General features: G+C 37.9%; 1 protein-coding gene across 1 annotated transcript in view; it reads left to right on the top strand.

Moving 5' to 3' along the window:
- Window positions 1-20,455, top strand: part of AFF2 (ALF transcription elongation factor 2) — a 593,967-nt gene that overhangs the window by 442,956 nt on the left and 130,556 nt on the right. Inside the window, exon 8 of the mRNA XM_049767468.1 lies at window positions 18,593-18,689. Within this exon, the coding sequence (XP_049623425.1) occupies window positions 18,593-18,689 (97 nt within the window). The remainder of the gene's footprint in view (window positions 1-18,592; window positions 18,690-20,455) is intronic.

Raw genomic sequence — 20,455 nt, forward strand, 5'->3', positions numbered from 1 at the left:
AAAAAAGAAAAGAAAAGAAAAAAAAATGAAGGAGTATTAGGTTCTCAGTACTCTATGCTTTCCTGTATAAAATCTTCAACTGAGTACATTTGAGTTCTCACCAGCTTCTCTTATGCCCTGTAAATAGAATGCTCTTTTGTACAGTATGACATCCAGTGTCCTATGTGCCAGTCATATTTGACTACCTGTTCCTGCCTATAGCTTTGATTGGGGCTGAGGCAAGTGATTTCAACTCTAGAGATGGATCTTCTGTGTGGACACCTTTGCTACTGGGCTTACATTTTAAGATTCTGAATCAGGGTGGAATTGAGCACTCTGAGTGGAAAGGTAGTGGGCCTTGTACCGACACATCCAGATAGCTGTCTCTTGAATAGAGTACTTTGTCTCTCCAAGAAAAAAAAACAAAGCCCCTTTTCCTTGGCAAAGCCACTGCTGGCTGCCTCAATTGTAATTTTAGTATATAAACGTGGAAGGAGAATGGAATTTTGTGGGTACAGACTGCTCTTTTTCTTCAGATATATCTGTGTAAATGTATCTGAGACACTCCCAAACACTTGGAGGACAGTAAACAGATAAGTTAGAAAACTAAGCTTTGATGTCAAGCTGGTGGCAGGTAGTCACTCTTATCCCTCTCCCACTTGAGCAGTCTTATTAGTTTTAAACACCAGTTTTATTAATAGGTCTAGATACAACAGCATTTAGTTCAGTGGCATGTGCTGCTTCCCGAGCCACATACTCTCATTATTACCTAATTCCTGAATATGTTCATCATTGTTCATCGTCCAAAAGAAACCTGTAATTCGTACTTTTATCTATTCTATTTCATCCCTCCCTGGCAATTAGCAATCTAATTCCAGTCTCTATAGATTGGCCTATTTTAGATAATTTCTCTCAGTGGAGGTTTGCAATAAGTGGCCCTTTGAGGCAGACTTACTTCTCTCACTAAACATAATGTTTTCAAGGTGATTCCAGGTTGCAGCATGTACCATTTTTATGGTTGCGTAATATTCCAGTGTCTGAATGGATCATATCCTCTTTATCCTTTTATAGATATTGAGTTGCTTCCATTCCTGATGGGTGATATTGGGCAATATTTGTCAGAATATTTTGGGGTTTTTTTTGTATATCTTCTTTGGAGAAAAATCTATGCAGGGTCATTTCCTGTTGATAGAGTTGCTCATCGATTCATGGGTGAATTTATACATAGAAGTCATATACGCATGTTCAGGATACTTGATTTTACTGGAACTATGATCTGCAAATATTTTCTTTAATTCTGTAGGCCGTATCACTTTTCTAAGCTGACTCTCTTTGCCTAAAAATAGAAAAAACTACAGGAACAACTTCCCAACATTCTTGGAGTCTCCGAGGTGCCCTATTAGCACACTGGTGAAGTGGATCCTGGCACACATTAAGCTTATCTAAATAAGGCTTAGCTATTATTACTTAACATTGACTAACTCAGACTCATTGTGAGACAGAGGCAAAGGTGTGAGTTATCAAGTCTTAATTACACATCTGACAGTCATGACATGAGCTGTTCAAAGTACTTTGATTTGATGAACCTGTTATTTCTACAATTACTGGAGCAATTTTATTTGGGATGATTATATATATTTTTTTCTCTGAATAGATTTTATCATTGTAACTACTGGCCAGTATTGGGATTTTCTGCTCTCAATACAACTACATTTATAGCTCTCTTTGTTTCTTTATCTATTGGCTCCTTAGCCATTGATCATGAATGTGATTCTATGAATTAATGGCATAGAAATGGCTTAGGGCTGGAGCAAATATTTAGAGTTGATAACATTTTAACCTGAATACAAATCATGAAAAAACAGATATTTCACTTCTTTTAACTATTTACCTACTATATGTAAAACCTTGTCTGAATGTTCTTGGTTGTTACTTCAGCTGATTTTTTAATCAGAAAATTGGTGATTTCTTCAATAGTAGTTTATATATTTATTTATTGAAAATAGACACTTCCCCACAGTACTCAAGTTTCCAAAGTTATTCCTAGAGATTACTGACCTGATGACTTGATGTTTGATCCAGTTGTACTTGATCCTCGGATCTAGTAGTACTTGAAAAGTCATCAGGAATAAATCCAATGGTGTCACAAGGACCATTCTATGCTGGAATTTGACCTCAAGCTCAAATCATGAACTGCTGCCCTTTTAGCTCTCTCCCTGGCCTCCCTCTGAGAAAATTTTCATAAAGCTATTTCTAAATGTGTTGCTATAAGAACTGGGCTCAAATTTGTCTTAATATCAGAATTAACGAAAGTAGTAACATTGTGCTAGTAGCCTTGATAATTGAACTCTTTACCAAAACATGAAGAGTAAGTATCAGCTGTCACTTTCTAGATACAAAAATTGGAAACCAAGAGAGGTTAACAAATAAGTCTGCCTAGGTGTGCATAATTTTCAAATGCAAGAGCCCTGGACTAGGTGTCTGGTCCATCCAAATACCTGTTCTTTGCTTATTTTATATTTCCTTCAGTTTCTAAAGTCAGATTAATTGAAGTCATTCACCCACTGTGTTATTTCTGTGCTTCAGAATTAGTCAATACCCTTTAATCCATTAATGAGTGGTAGTATGAAAAAACCTAGATGTCTATGTACTCATACACCAACAGTCGACCCTTCTCTGTTTTGAGAATGCTTCTGTCTTAAAAATTCAAGTCTTCTTTGGTGTCAATGGCATTACTAAGATGATGACCAGCATTCAGTGGGGTGGAAGTGTTAAGAAACATTCATGGTATGTTAGTGAGCCACAAAACATTTGAACTACATGAAAGTTTGGAGAGAGATGGCCAAATTGTCTCAGTGTAACTGGCTTTCCATATCAATATGATTGTGCCATGTGCTATAATTTATAGTGTAAACAATTTTGCTCCAAAAGCTAAATATAACATGCATCTCATTTAACATGCACAGAAGGAACTGTTATTTCAGTTGCATTGCTCAAAATGCTCAGAAAATTCCTCTGTATTAGAGCCAGTTCAGGATTGTCTTGGCAGCCAAGTGCATCAACATAAATGTTGAATTCTTAGGGGAAATGCATGCCTCAGACTGTTACTTAGGGAAAATATATGCACAGACACTGGAGCCCCTTTACAAACAAGTCTCATTTTCTCAGAAAATAAAGCCAAATTATCAATCATGTCATCACACACATTTGTAAATCTATCAAAAATATGTGAATGCCAATAAAATGTATGTTAAAGGTTTAGTATCTTCTGAAACATAAAATTAGAATTTGAGGTTTTTATTTTTCACTTCCTAATTCACTTTTACCTACATAGAAAGAATTCCTTGTGAAAGCCATACATGATGACTCAAAACTGTTTAAATTGGAGTAATTAATGCAGCTCTAAGAAAGGGCAAAATAATGCTATTTGCAGCAACATGGTTGGATCTAGAATGAAATCAGTCAGAAAAAGGGATAGCAGGGCTGGAGTGATAGCACAATGGTAGGGCAAGGAAAATTTGCACATGTCCTACCCAAGAATGACCCCAGTTCAACCTTGGCATCCCATATGGTCCCCTGAGACTGCCAAAAGCTATTTCTGAGCACAGATCCAGGAGTAACCCCTGAGCACTGGTGGGTATGGCACAAAACCAAATATGTGGAATTTAAAGATATACAGCAAGACAGCAACAAAGTTCCAAAGCCAATGTAATGGGAGAGCTGATTCTCACATTAAGTTTCAGGAGGGCATGAGAGGGAGGGACCACGGTGTCCTGGGGAGATGGAAGAGGGTGCACTGATGATGCATGTGGTATTGGAAGTATATGCATGAGTTATCATTATTAATAGTATTGTAAACCACAAAATGTTAATTTTTTCAAACATAAATAAATTGGAGTAATTATGATAACAAATGGTGCCATTAGATATTAGTCTGTTTATATTCCTTCTGTCTACTCTATGAATCAAAAGTATTGCAGATTTTTAGAAACATTAGAAACATAGTCAGTTATATCTGCTTTATTTTTTGACTTTAAACATATGTGTAAAAATTGACCTAACCTTTCTTCTAAAACATTCCTTTAGAGTAATAGTAGGTTCCTATTTCATTTTCTTACCCAGAAAAAGGTGGGTCCTTTTTCACTTAGGTTTTCAAGGATCTGAATCAGAAGTAGGTTGAAAATGTTATCACATCTATTTTTAGAATCTATTGAAATGATCATATGAAATTTACCAACTTACTTATCAATGATGTGATGTATTAGAAAGATTTATCAATATTAAATATGTACTCTTGGAAACTAATAGATTAATATTTTTAAGATATAGTTTGGTTGCATTTTATGAAATCTCAGATGCTGATTCAATTTTTCTGGTTGGAAAAAAGTAGATATAATAATATCAATACAGACTCTGCACTCTGACATTTGTTTTACTTCATTTCTGGCATGAAAAAGCTATTTCTAGCCAAGGGAGAGTTTTTCCCTTCAACTTGCATTTTAATATGAGAACACATTTCTCTAGTTTTCCCTGAATCCAAATTAAATGGTATCTGATGTGTTCATGATAACCCAAGGTGAACAATATTGAGGCACTAATTTCAACAGAGGATAAAGATTAGGTTATTTCTATCTTTTTAGGGACATGAGTAGATTATCTTACTTAGTAATTATAGCATTTGTTTAAAGTAGTGCTGCTAGTATAATCCCTCTTTTAGAGAAACTTGGGAGTTCAAAAAATTTGATTCAAGAACCTGCTGGTCCCCTCACCCCACCCCACCTTCTCTGGAAGACCTGGTAGCCAAAAACATATTGCACAAAAGCCTGGATTACCTGTAGCCACATCACTAATGTTTAATACTGTTATCCCTGTAGGAACACGCCAATTTAAACATTTAAGCACCAATATGTTCCTGAAGTCACCTAATTAATATTCAGAAACAAAAGAAATAACTGAATGATCAAAGAGGAACAAAAACTCATTAGACCTTCTGGCAATAACCTCATTGCAAAATACAATAATTTTAACACATTTTCTGTCGCTGTGTTCTTTCCTTTCCTTTTATTTTTCCCATATAATTTTCTTCCACTAATCTTGATGCAAACATGCTTTGATGAACTATGTTAACTATATGATTGATACATGGTCTTTAAATAAAGTATTTTGTATGAAATTAATAAAAGAGATATGATCCAAGATGTCACCACCAGTCGAGATTTTGAGTCTGTATCTATATAACTACAGAGCAGACTGACTCTTTACTCAGCCAGCCCTTAACTGTGCTCAGAAGTCACAAAGAACAATGCTACTGATTTCCAGGGTCCCTATTTTGGATGGTTTTTTTAGATGTGGCCCCTCAGATTCAAGCTCAGGGAAGCTTAGCTAAGCAAACATTCATCACTCCTGTTACAGCAAAAAGTCTACTAACTATTATTATTCTATGTATGAAAATGATACTTTTAGTCTTTTGTTATGAACTTGAATGTGTTTGCTTTTATGACATGAAACACATCAGTAAATGAATATGGTCTGCATGACACAGGAATCTGAAAAGCACATCGTACAAGAAACACTTAACTACTTGTTGGGATATGTGGTTTCATAGATCAGTATTTTGCGATTCTTTCCTGACTATAGTCTCCTTCCAACTTTTTCTTTCCTGTGACACTCCTGTACCACTAGGTAACCCTCAGTCACATATGATTCCCCTGTATACCATCATTTTACTGGGTAACCACTTTGGAATACATTGTGAGTCCAGAAGTTGCCATATGCCTCTTTTTGAGAACTGTCTGTATAGGGAAACACCCTTGCCTTGACACAGTGACCATCCCCCATGTAACAAAGTCATCCTGATTGAGACTTGGCAGAACATCAAATTATCCTCCCACATATGGAAAGAACAAGAAGATACTGAAGTGTACTTCAAGACTATCTTCATTTGTTTCTGTCTCCGCTAGAAAGGTTCTGTGAGCAAATTTCCCGTTAATTTTCAGGGTCAGAGGAGGTACAGAATGTTTCGTACCAACTGCTGCCTACTCAAGCTCCACCCCCTAAAACATGTTAGTCAAATTCTATAGTAGACTCATTAAGAACAGAGTGTCTCTCCACCTTGTTCTGCAGTCTCTCCGGGTTGTTTTTTCGGTATTTGGGGCAAAAATTCGGCAGGTATGGTATCTCCAGAAAGCCTTCGTTCTCTTAAGTAAGTATTAATCTGTCTGAACTTAAAAGTTGATTTTTTGTATCTTCACTAATTGAATGATTTAGGTTTGGGTCTTGCCATTCTTGTATATGTGTGTGAACACACGGAGTGCTTGATACCAACACTCAACTAATGGAATACTTGCCAGGTGCCTGGGTGCCTTAGATGCCCAAGAAAGTCTTTCCCACTTCCTAGGGTTGAAGCACTGTGTATGAATTCTACAGTTTTCTATTTTTTTTCTGTTAACAAATAAGTATATTTGTGGTAGTAGATACTCATTTTGTTAAGATCTACATACCTATCTGAAAAACATTATTGCTAAATTTTACTTGAGCATAAGAGGTTAGGTTTAACTATTTTAGTTAAGCAGGGTAAAATAAAATATGAATTATGTCTGCGTCATAATAAGGGAAATCCTATGTGCTTTGTTGATGTGTGTGGCAAGGTCTTCTCAAACACAATTGTCTAGAAATGAAACTGAGGAACTATTTTCAACCATCCAAGCTGATTGATTGTGTTTCAGTGAATGTCTCAGATCTCACAGGAATGGGTCCTGGTGCCCATTGAGTCTAATTTAAGACACAATGACAATCACTAGTGATGTAGTGCATGTAACCACATTACATGGCTTTGAAGAATTTTTCTTTGATGGAGATTAAATCTTAATCCTGTAACAATTAAAAGTTGATGTGGAGAGAAAAGAGATGAAGTGCCCCTCTGAAATGGGGAGGTACTTTGAAAGTAACTACTAGGTTTCTTGCTCTAATCACCTGGTTTATTCCAAGAGGCTGAGGGCTGGATGGCTTTATGACACAAGGTTTGCCTGTCTTCATTCACGAGGACAGGTGATACCGTACTAAGTGGTGAGGACACTGCTCTCTGGTAGCAAGGGTCAGAGTGCAGGCACCAACACCTCAAAGAAAGAGAGTGTGCAGTAGATAAGAGAAGTTCGCTTAAGGAAGTGGGTGCAAGCTTTGGAGATGAGCATAATTTCTGATATGTCTTCTGTGATGGTAACTAAGAAGGATGCCAGATCATGACTGTCCCATTTTAGTAGTTTTGACTGCTCTGAAATGTCTCTAAAATGTGGTTCATTCCCCAATTTGATTGCCCATGCCTTGTCCCAAGCCACCACTCTCTGTTCCTTGTGCTACTCTAGTGATGGTATAACAAGTTTGTTTGCTATGCCTCCACTCAGTTTATGTCAATTGCCTCTTACTAAAGTATGTAAGTACTTAAATCAAGAAGTAAAACAACTATGATTGATCACCCTCCCACCATCTTTTAGAAAAAAATGAAGTTTGGTCAAGTCTCACTCCAACCTCTGAAGCCAGATCATGTGACCTATTCTTCCCAGAACCAAAAGTTTTGGGGGTTTTCTTTCTATTTTCCTTATCCTAGTTGGTCCATCCCTCCTTCCTTCTCTTCTTCCTTCCTTTCTTCCCTCCCTATTTCCTCCTTTTCTTTCCCCTCCTTCCTTCTTTTTCTCCCTCTCCCTCCCTTCTTCTTTCTCTCCACCTCCCTCCCTCCATCCTCCCTCTCCTTCACTCTCTCCCTCCTTCTCTCCCCTCCCTCCCTCCCTTCCTTCTTCCCTCCCTCTCTTCTTCCATTCTTCTCTCCTCCCTCTTTCCATTCTTCCCTCCTTCCCTCCTCTCCTTCCTTCCTTCCTTCCTTCCTTCCTTCCTTCCTTCCTTCCTTCCTTCCTTCCTTCCTTCCTTCCTTCCTTCCTTTCTTCCTTCCTATCATACTTCTATGTCCTTGCTTCTTTATCGCCTTCCCCTGACTGCCTGGCTTGACTTAAACCATTCTTTATGTAGTCTCTATTCATGTAGCTCTAACTTTATTTTATTAAGGAACTGTGATTTACAAAGTAATTTAAACTTGAGTTTCTGAAGTTGAAGAGCAAAATAAGAAAGGCAGAAGGGAAGTAAGGGGAGCAGGAGTGAGGGGCTTCAGGTACATTGGTGAGGTAGAAGTGTGGAATAACTATATATCCAAAAAACAACCAAAACTACCTTTAACAAAGAACTTAGAACACTTGGTTGTTATTTTTTGTTTATGAATCCTTTGTTCTTTTAAAGTGCAAGCTTACTGGAAAGGGTGAGTATTTCTTACTCAATGTTACTTTCCCTGGGTCAAGTAAAGTTCATGGTAAATAATAATGATAGTTGCAGTTGTTGATGACTTAACAACCTCTACTTATAAAATTTTATTTAGCCAATCTCTGAAATAAGCATTGCTACTAGTTTTGACTAACAGATTAAGAAACTAAAGATATGATATATTAGATTACTTGTCCAACTCCACACTTAGTGATTTTTAGTGCTGGAGTCAGGATATTCTTAACCCAATTTCAAACATTGTGCTCTTAAATATTGAGTATTATATCACCCACAAGATGAGATCTAATGAATAGTCATGAATAGTTCCCTATTCCAGCAGCTGGATGGCTTTCCCTATTCATTCAAGATGATTTATATAATTCTACAGAGGAGCCAATGTAAACTTTCAAAATACATTGTCAGAATTTACTTTAATACAAAATATTACCTTTTATTCTTTTTTGGGGGGGTCACACTTGGCAGTGCTCAGGGGTTGCTCCTGGCTCTGTGCTCAGAAATCAATCCTGGCAGGCTCAGGGGAACTTATGGGATGCCGAGATTCGAACCACCATCCTTCAGCATGCAAGGCAAACGCCTTACCTTCATGCTATCTCTCCGTCCCCTACCTTTTATTCTTTATAATTGTCTCGGCATTTGCTTTTAGGTTTGAGCTGGTCTACTAGGTGGGATTATTTCTAGGGAAATCCACTCTCAGACTTATACACACATCCCTGAAAAATTATAGATGTTTTTTATGTATACAACATTCCTGAATTCTGTTAGGCACTTTGTCTTTGCATGATAACTTGATTTTCTACTTCAGGGAAAATTATTTAACTCAGAGAAATATGCCAATAAATGAAAATTAAACTAGAAAATGACTGTGAAACAAACAAATTGGTATTGGGCTGATTCTGTATGATCACTGCTGTGATCATTGGTGGCTGAAGAGGTAGAAGTTTGATATAAGTCACTAGTCAGATACATCAAGGATCACATTAGTAGCTTCAGCTCATGTATAATAGGTATGAGTCTCTCTATATATACATATGTATAAGAATATTTACTCTTTTGTTTATTCTTTGACATACTCATGGCCTTAGCCCAACAGACTATTTGGCATGTCCTAATTCTCAGAGAGAGTGAACTTATTTTACCATCATTGCACAGAGAAGTAAACATATTTAAACACATTATACAAGTTCAACTCAGGTTCTCTAAGTCCTATGCAATATCTGTGAAGCCACTGTTAACTCCAAGACTGCATCTTGACTGGCTCTTTTTATAGTTTGTTCTCATAATCTCTGAGGCTCTTCTGACTATGAACAGAGCATCATTGCTTCAAATCTTTAAATTTTTTATTTGAAGTTACTCATAAGATTGTGTTTTGGCGGGGGGGAGGGGATTCTGCAATTTAAAATAATTTGTAAAGCATTGGCTTAAAGCAAAGGACAAGAAAAACATTTTAATGCAAAGTTCCAGAACCTAAGTGTTTGGGAATTTGTGGGCCAATATGTTCTCTGCTCCAACTGCTAAGCCTTTCTTGTACATAAGCATCGATAAGTGGTCATGACTATGTTCTAATTTTATTCATGTATATACTGAAGGTTAACTTTCATATAACTATTATGGGTCATAAAACATCATCACTGTTTTGATTTTGGGCTCAGTGATTTATAAATATAAAACCATTATTAACTCACAGACTAGAGTGTTACAGGGTGAGGGCTGGTTTGTACTTAAGGCAAAACTTTTTGTACCCCATATGGTACTAAAGGAAACTAAAAAAAGCACCCATTTCACATACTAAGAAATCAGAACAATCACATGATCCCTATATTCTGCAAATAATTTAATGACATTAGATTTTTTTTTGAAATTTTAGCAGATATAGTTTAATCAGACCGATCAAGTTATTTAACCACAGAGAAAATAGTTTGGAAATCAGCATAATTTGGCAGGGGAAACACACACTTGTGGTACCCAGGTTTCTGGGTTTCTGACTCTGGTCAGGAATTACTTCTGGTAGTGCCTTGGGGATAATATAGGGTGCTAAGGATTGAACTACAATCAGCTCTGAGCAAGGCATGTGCCTTACTTGCTGTACTAGCTCATTAGCTTTCGAAGACACTTTTTTTGCCATTTTAATATGTATATATTTTTATTTTAATCAAACTAGATTACAAATCTTTCACAGTGGTATTTTAGGTACATAGTGATATTGAATCAGGGGCGTTCCCACCACCAATGTTGTCTTAGACTATATTCACAGCCTAGTTTATTTTTTAATAATTTATTTAAGCACCATGGTTACAAACCTATTTGTAGTTGGGTTTTAGTCATAGAATATACACTCCCCTTCACAGTGCAACTTTCCTGCCACCCATGTCTACCATTTCCCTCCCCACAATCCCCTGTCTGTCTTTGAGACAGGCATTGTATTTCTCTCTCTATCATTGTCCTGGTAGTTATTAGTGTAAACTAATATTAGTGTAAACTGCACTTACTTACCACTTTTTGTGGTAAGCTTCATATTGACTGGTATCCCCTGCCTAGTGTGGGTGCCCCTGCCTGTGGGGGACACTAGTCAAGATGTGGGTTATTCTTTCTCGGAGGGAGCTGGCACATACACACAGACACAATAACAAACATGGAGACAGACAGGAGTGGGAAAAGGATTTCAGATCCAAATCCAAATTCATTTATTGAAACACAAGGCCCGGCCTATGTACTTTTTGCGGGCACAATTCTGCACGTACACATGTCGATAGGGAATAGATACATTGAACAGGCCGGAATACCTAGATAACAGGACCCATCGGAGAGTGGGTCAGAATGTACAGATAATGGGACCCACCTCCATCGGGCCGGAATGTACTGATAACGGAACCCATCTCGGGCAGGTCGGAGTGTACAGATAATGGGAACTTCAGATAGATTCAGTTTCCCAGGGCTAAAATTCTATGCCTTCTTTGTCTCTGTACAAGCCTTAAATGGTTACATTTATTTCTCAGGGCTCCTTGCTTTTAGCAAAGCTCTCCGCTTGTTGCAAAGGCCTGCTTTTAGCAATGTTCTGTGCTTGTCACAAGGGCCTGTCTCTAGCTAAGTTTTCTGCCTATTACAAGGGCCCCTGGCCTTATATCATGGGCTGGTCCTTTAGGCCCACATCTCTATTGTCTCTGGGTATTGTAACTATACTGTCTTTTATTTTTCTTAAATTTCACAGATGAGTGAGACTATTCTGTGTTTCTCTCTCTCTCTCTCTCTCTCTCTCTCTCTCTCTCTCTGACTTACTTCACTCAACATAAAAGTCTTCATGTCCATACATGTATAGGCAAATTTCATGACTTCATTGTTTTCTAACAGCTACGTAGTATTTCATTGTGTAGATGTACCACAGTTTCTTTAGCTACTCATCTGTTATAGGGCATCTGGTTTGTTTCCAGATTATGGCTATTGTAAATAGTGCTGCAATAAACATAGGAATGCAGAGGTCCATGGATGCGGGGAGAAAGGAACTTTCATTCACTGCTGGTTGGAATGCTGTCTAGTCCAACCTTTCTAGAAAATAGTCTAGTTTAAGTCCAGACTACTCCTCATAGATGGCATAAGGTCAGAGATTTGTTTGGGCAGATCTTGTGGCATTTATCCCTTTAGAATGTAGTTTAGGTCTTAAACTATTTTTGACTTTCACAGCCCTCAGTTTGGAATGTTTCAGAATTCCCACTGGAATGGTCAGAGTTTTAAGTTGAAACCTTGAGGAAAATTAACTGAAGCTCTATGGAGAAAGAAGTCCTAATTACCTTTTATTCTGGGCAATTGAATGGATGCTTTGAAAAAATTTCACCACCTACCCTTCATTGTCAGTCTTAATGACCAACAAATGATGCAGGATTAGAGACTGCATTAGATTAAGTAGGAAAATATATAATTCCTGGAGAAATCCATGACTAACAAAGTCATGTTTCATTTCTGCCTGACCTAATTTATAAAGAGGAACTGCCCTTTATGGAGTAAGTATGATAAAAATTATTATTATTATAGAAGAAGACCCAGAGTAAGGTGCTGATGGTTGAGAAGGATTAAGACTTCAGACACAAACACATCTCAAATTCTCTGAGGTGTTCAGCCTCTACCAGCTAGGTTACTCATTGAAAGGCATGAATAACTTGCTCTGATAGCTATCAGCTCTGGACTTTTATTAGATGAAAGTGATAGCTAATTTTTTAAAACATAAAACGTAATGAAACAGTATCTTTCTCCGACGTAACAGCACTGACTGTATCCAAGTCATATCTCTTCATTGTCGTCTTGTGACTGACAAATGATTCAGAATGATAAGCCACGTAAAATGACATAGGAAAATAGATAAGTCCTGGAATAATTCTAAACAGTCATGTTTCATTCCTGATCCTGATTTATGAAGAGGAAGTGCCTTTTAGGCATAGACTATAAAGAAGAAAGCTCAGGGATACTAGGAGGAAACTATGAGAAAGCATATGACAATTCTAATTAGCAGAAGTTTCTTAGCCACTTAAGTGACTGAAAGCTAAGAGTGTCATAACCTGCTACCAGAGGTTTTGGCCATATAATGGGAATGTTATAGATGTGTCCACCACTGGATGCCATGTCACCATGGAGAACTAAAATAAGAGACCTTTCCTACTTTAGAGACCTTTTCTACTTTGATACTTTCCTACTTTGATATCTATGGTTTATTTATGAGTCATCTGCATTGATTTATCTCCATTAGATGATTGTAATATTGAATTCTGCTTGTTATATATTGTATACCTGATAGACTGCTTAGAAAACCAGTGTTTTATAACTCACCAAAGGCATTTTGGAGACCCTGAGAACTGGTTCAATTTCTGAAGATTATTTCAATTAAAGGGTTCTGAACCAATAAAAAAAAACCTTCTGACCAATCTTATATACAAAGTTTGAAGTACGGTAAGCAGCTAGAGATAAAGATGAAAAGACAAGATGTTTAAGGTGAAAAATACTTCAAGTGGAGGCTTTCATTGACCCACTTCTCTGGATCTCAATGGAGGTCCTCACATATCAGGAACAGGCCATCTTTCCACTTTATTATTAAAACAAAATAAAAACATTTTAGGGGGCTGAATGATAGCACAGTGAGCAGGGCATTTGCCTTGCATGTGGCAAACCCAGATTCTATCCCAGCATCCCATATGGTCCCCCAAGCCTACCAGGAGTGATTTCTTAGCACAGAGTCAGGAGTAACCCCTGAGAGCCGAAGGGTGTAGCCAAAAATAAACAAACATACAAAAAACCCCAAATGTTTTAGTAAGACATTTTGCATTACAATGTTGTTAATAGTTGAGTTTTGGATGGTATATCGAGATTTCTATTTAGTTTTCTTTAGTTTTTGTTGTTTTTGGAGCCACATCTGGTAGTGCTCAGGGCTTAGTCTGCACACAGAAAACTATGAATATATTCAGGGTTTACTCCTGGTGGGTTTGAGAAACCATATAGGGTTTTGAAAATTGATCGCAGGCTGCTTGTGTGCAAATGCCCTGCCTGCTATATTATTCCTCCAGCCCGTAGGGATTTATTTATTTATTTATTTATTTATTTATTTATTTATTTATTTATTTATTTTTGGGGTCACACCTGGTATTGCTCAGGGATTGCTCCTTGCTCTGCACTCAGAAATTGTTCCTGGGGCCAGCGAGGTGGCACTAGAGGTAAGGTGTCTGCCTTGCAAGCACTAGCCAAGGAAAGACCACGGTTCGATCCCCCGGTGTCCCATATGGTCCCCCCAAGCCAGGGGCAATTTCTGAGCGCTTAGCCAGAAGTAACCTCTGAGCATCAAACGGGTGTGGCCGAAAAGCCAAAAAAAATAAAAAGAAAGAAAGAAATTGCTCCTGGCAGGTTTGGGTCCACATGGGATGCCAAGAATCAAAAAACCCTCTGTCTGGAGTCAGCCGCATGCAAGGCAAATGCGCTACCACTGTGCTATCTCTCTGGAACTGGGATTTTTATTTTTTAACTGTCACAATATCTATAGCACTAAGTGACAATAATAATTACAATGAAAATGAAAGCTTTTTCATTTATTTATGACAACTTGTATAATCTTTTCTCTAATCATTCCACATATTCTTCAAAGTAGGTAGGGTGGGTATTGTTCCTGCTCATTTTAATGTGACCAAGTTGAGATTCTGAGTTTTGTTAACTAGGGTCAAAGATAGCAAATCATAATCTTGTATTAGAACTCAGGTGTGTCTATTCTCCAGTCCTTATACTTAAATTCATGATGCCTCAACTAAAAGCTTCACTTACATAAAACCTTCTGTAATACTGTTTCAGACTATTTTTCTCTTTAAAGTGGCTTATAGCCATCGTACTATTACAGCACAAAGGGCTGAAATGCTTAGCTTTGGGCTTATTTCTTGAGGCCAGCAAAGTAAAAACAGTATACCAACCACCCAACTACTGAAAGTCGCTATTGTTACAATAGCTCTGTTATTTACAGTTTTCAAGAGGTCCTTACAACCTCTTTTTAGCATCCCAACGGCTAGCTTTCTAGCTTTCTCAACTCTCTTTTAGCAACAATTACTCAGGTAGCTTTAGACAGCTTATCCCTAACAGGTCACCTATCTTTGCTTCTTCCTGCAGCTCTCTTCCAAAAGCAGCTTCTTTCTTCCATTATTCTCTTAATAGCAACTCAAGATCTGTGCTTCTATACCTGCCAACCTTTACTTTGATTGGTTATACCTAATGTTAACAAGTATTTGAAAATTCATTAATCTGATTGGTTATGTAAAACAACCAACCAGATAACCTGCATAGAGACAAGCCTTTCTCTTTACAGGAACCACTCAAATGGTATATCTAGAGCTACCTGCATCCCAGATTTCTGCTGATTTTATAGATTTAACACTATCAGGTATCTCTCAGGCCTACATGTTTTGTTTTAGGCCCTCAGAGTTAAGTAAGTGGTGAGAGTAACTTCTCTAATGCCGCCACATTTTCCTTTTGTTTATTATTTTACTCACCCACCCCAAAGTACATTATTTGAACTTTTATTGTATCCTATCTTCAGGGTTGGAATTGGTTTTGTTGACACAATTTTATGGGATATTCTACTTCCTAATACTATAGAAGTTATAAGTCACAGTAAAAACGGAAACATTTGTGGGCCAGAGCATTAGTACAGTGGGTAAGATGCTTGCCTTGTACTCTATTGAGACAAATTAGATTCCTGACACCCTCATATTGCCCCGAAGTTCTACCAGTAGTGATCCCTGAGCATAAAGCCAAGAGTAAGTTCTGAGCACAGTCAGGTGTGGCCCAAAAAGAAGAAAAAGGAAGGAAGGAAGGAAGGAAGGAGGGAGGGAGGGAGGGAGGGAGGGAGGGAGGGAGGGAGGGAGGGAGGGAGGAAGGAAGGAAGGAAGGAAGGAAGGAAGGAAGGAAGGAAGGAAGGAAGGAAGGAAGGAAGGAAGGAAGGAAGGAAGGAAGGAGAAAGAGAAAAGAAGGAAGGAGAAAGAAAGAAAGAAAGAAAGAAAGAAAGAAAGAAAGAAAGAAAGAAAGAAAGAAAGAAAGAAAGAAAGAAAGAAAGAAAGAAAGAAAGAAAGAAAGAAAGAAAGAAAGAAAGAAAGGAAGGAAGGAAGGAAGGAAGGAAGGAAGGAAGGAGGAGAAAGAGAAAAGAAGGAAGGAGAAAGAAAGAGAAAGAAAGAAAAAGAAAGAAAGAAAGAAAGAAAGAAAGAGAGAGAGAGAAAAAAGAGAGAAAAGAAAGAAATAAAGAATGATAGAAAAAAAAGAAAGGAAAGAAACACTGAAACCATTAGATCCTGAGCAAACATCTGAAGTCACTCGGGAGGTTTACTTACATCATTTTATTTTTATCAAGTTGTAAGTGGGAAAAAATCTGTGTTCTAATATTATAAGTACAAGATCGCATTTATATTACCCTGACTGTCTTCATAATTTGAAGTATCTAGTGTGTGAGGAGTGTCTTTAATTATAGCCATATCAAAAGAGATTATCATTTGGCTAGCGAGGCTGCCTTCTCTGCAATGGGTATGAATGGAGCTGCTATAATAATTAAGTTCAAAAGTCTCTCATAATCCTTCTCTTTCCCTAGTGTAATGTTCAGAATTAACTATGGACAAAATGCAAACAAATGCATGTATATTTAATAATAAAGCTTAATAGGTCAGGGAAGTTACAGAAGGGAATAATATCCCTAAGAACTTCAGAGATAACTAATGGCAGTTTCTACCTGCAAAAATATGTCCTTGCTTTATGTTTACTGGGATATGAATCTATATATATATATATCAAATGTCCTTCAAGAACAATGAAATCCATATGAAACTGGATGCCTAGAGATGTTTAATGTCAACTGCTGTGTAGATTGGCTGCCTGTGTTTAGAAATGTACTTTGGAGCACCTTTCATTTCGATGTTAAAATTATATGGAGATGAAATTAGGAAAGATTAAAATAATTTCTGAATTGGTGGTCTCTGCTTTGACTATCAATGTGTTAGTTCTACTTGAAAGAGAGTTGCTGAAAGTCATGAACCCTTTTCTGGATCCACATACAGAAAAAAAGGAAATATTTTTACAAGAGATAGTTTTTTAACCATTTATGCCCTGTAACATATATGAACATCATATAGTTTTAATTTACCAAATTGTGTGATAAAGAATTTTTGATCTGGTAATATGGGCTTCACTGATCACCATGTTTTACAAACAATTATTTGTTCCAATTAATAAACCACCATTGCCAAAGAAAGATCAAGATACACTGGTTTCCTTGGTAAGATCTTCACAATATTTTTAGCTTTCAAAGAAAAGTCATAAATCCTGAAAATTTAGCTTATCTGAAACCAATTCTACCTTTTGCCATATTTTATACCAGTTGCTTGTTTTCAGTCCTCAGCAACCCTAGCCTGACCTTGTGTGACTGACAGAGAAGTGCTCTGAAAGCTACACTTGCTTTGGAAATGTAAAGTCTGTCTCCTCTGATCCAATTCTCCTTCCAAATGTGAAGAAATGATTGTATTCCCATGGATCTAGATAGTAGCTTCCTTTGCTTTTCTAGATATATATATATATATATATAGGAAAGAATGAGGAGCTCTGAGGCTGATGTTAGTTCTATCTAGCTCTGTGACGTTGAATGAAGTAAGTCATCGACGTCTCTGAACCATTCTTTGTCTCTGAAATGTATCATTTCTGGGAGGAAATGTTAAAAATGTGGAAAAAAAAATAAAAGGAAACCCCTCCCCGCATGGGAGCTGAGCAGCTTACAGAGAGAGCAGGGCTGTGAATTAATCAAAGCTGGAAGTAGGAAAGAGGGGAAAACATTCTTTCTGAAATAGGGGCTCTTACTTGTGAGGTATTTTTTTTTATGATATTTGTTCTCACTGAAAGAGCAAAGCATGCCAGAGAGGCTGTGATTGCCCCCACTCAATGCCTGCAGAGGAGATCTCAAGTCTTATTTAATAACTAAAAGTATTAACACCAATTGTTCTTTGAAGGCTGTGAAACTGGCATTTGAATATAATAAGTCAGTTTTCCTGCTGTGGCTCAGACTTGAGGATAGAGCAGTCGGTGCTGGAATTACCATCCCTGTAGATGCAAAATTTGTTGTGAGCTTGATAAATAATTTTGAAAATGCTAGTTCATCACCCAAACTCTAACCGCTCCTATTTTTTAGGTACCTTAACCCGAGGAGAGAATGATTTCTGATCCACATTGGGGGCTTCCATTTCTCGGATCAAATTTTACAGAAAGGGTTTGGTCATATATCCTGAGGTTAATGACCACCCATTTCTTGCCCAGCTATTTCGTGTTGCCACAGTGCAGAGGGCACTGCAAGGCAGTAGAAGTTCATGGGCCTTTTGCCTCTGTCATCCAACCAGTAAAGCAGGCTTGGACAACGGCCTGTACAACTGGAGGCTTGATCATTTTGCTGTCGAGATTCAGTGCGACGTTCCTCCCCCACAGTGATTGATCAGTGCGTTTATTACACTTTCAGTAGTAAAAATATATAGACTCCCGTCCTCTCTGGAGAGGCTGAAATAGTCCTTTTTTCCCCTTGATTTAGGTGAAGAGAGAGAGGGAAGATGTGCGCCGAGCATGACATAAATATAAGAGCTCAAATATCTAATTAGCTGAAAGAATCTCGGTTCCCTCTGCACCTTTGACAGAATTGCAGCTGTCAGGTTGAAGCTCCAATATTTCATCCTTGTGGCAAGATATATCTAAGAATGATTTAGAAAAAGATGCTTTCGAACTCGAATGAATACCCCTCTGATTTTTTTGGTAGGATGCTTGAGGATGACCTGAAACTAAGCAGCGATGAAGATGACCTTGAGCCAGTGAAGACGTTGACAACTCAGTGTACAGCCACCGAGCTCTATCAGGTAGGAGCAGCTTTGCAATGGGCGTGGGCCTCAGGGGAGGACTGAGAAAAAGAAGTAGGAATGATTTTATCCTCTGTGAGCTTCTCTGGCTTGTTCCAAGAGAGAAAGCAAAGAGAAAGCATAGCGTTGTAAGACAGGTCAAATTCACTTCTACTTTTATTGAAGGTACGGTGTGGAAATGTTGTGTTTTCTACTTCTCCCATAAACGCAAACTAATAGTCTCCTTCTCTTGGACTTAAATATCATTTTATGTGACAATAAATCCCCTTGAGTGAAGTTAGGGTGAGATTGAGAAACCTCCGCCCCCCTACCAGAAGTTCATTAGGGTACACATTTGACTGCTCCACTCACCTTGCCCTGGTGCCTCACTTTAGAACACAGCTGAGATTCTGGCTTCCTATGTGAATCTTCAGGCCAATAGTGTTTTGTAATAAGTAACTGCTACTCATTCTTCCAGTCTATGCTCTATTGGTCATCCTCTGCACTGAATTAGGAAGTTTTCAGCATTTATACTTGTATTCTTAACTTGAAGAGGCCAAGTATTGCTATGAGTCATGAGTAGGACAGTACAATGTGTACTGTCCATAGTCCTCATATATCCTCTCTGTGAGTGAAAAGTTTTTAAACTGCATTTATGCAGGGTCCTTTTGGATCTGCATCTGACATCAAATAAAGAACTCAAGAAGTATCTTTTTTTTTTTTTTTTGGTTTTTGGGCCACACCCTGTGACGCTCAGGGGTTACTCCTGGCTATGCGCTCAGAAGTTGCTCCTGGCTTCTTGGGGGACCATATGGGACGCCGGGGGATCGAACCGCGGTCCATCCTAGGCTAGCGCAGGCAAGGCAGGCACCTTACCTCCAGCGCCACCGCCCGGCCGGTCAAGAAGTATCTTAAATAAAAGTCAACTGCTCAGGATCTGGCATCGAGAGTAAGGCAATTGCCTTCCATGTTGTACCAGGATATACCCCTAGCAACCCTTAGGGTTCCTGGAGTTTTGACAAGTGTAACTACTGAGCATGGAGCTATGAGTAAGCCCTGAAAATTTTCAAGTATGCCCCCTAAAGGAATAAGCTAATATCTTTCCACATTTTTACAGTGAGGTTATCAAACTGAAAATAAATTCCTTAAGGAATGCTCATGCATAGGCATTTCAGGATAGTTCACAAATACTAGGTTCCTTATTGTCCAAGTATGTATGACTACCTCACACAAGGAAGTTTAGAAAAATCTGTTAAGGTTCCCTTATCTCTTTCCATATAAGAATTATTTTTGTCATGCTATAACTCCCACCATTTGGCAAAGTGAAGAATTGAATATAACTTCAAATTTATGTGATAAAAATTTTCCTTTATTTTCTTTGTGTTGTGCCACCTGTATTTAAAGAATATGTAAAAATCCCATCTTGGCACTTTAATACCCTTACCCTTTACAAACACAGTCATTTCCCAGGCATTGGCAGTATATTTAAGGCAAACAATTCCTCACCTCCCCCAGTCTTGGACTTTATCACAAATGTACAGTATTTTCTCAAATGCCAGTGTCTACCAGCCTTGCTTTCTGTATTTAAAATGTCAATAGCAAGAACACTGCATTGGTAAATAAAGTAAAAATCAAATCCTTGATCATTGACTTTGACAGATGCAACATTACACTTAATGAGAATCTTTAAAGCTGTAACCAACAATAAGCAAAAGTAGGTTTGGCTTATTGACATTCTCTCTTTGTAATTACATAATGCAATCTGCCTTTGATCTTCTCCATGGTTA

Source organism: Suncus etruscus, chromosome X (genome assembly GCF_024139225.1).
Source record: "Suncus etruscus isolate mSunEtr1 chromosome X, mSunEtr1.pri.cur, whole genome shotgun sequence".
Taxonomy (NCBI): Eukaryota; Metazoa; Chordata; class Mammalia; order Eulipotyphla; family Soricidae; genus Suncus; species Suncus etruscus.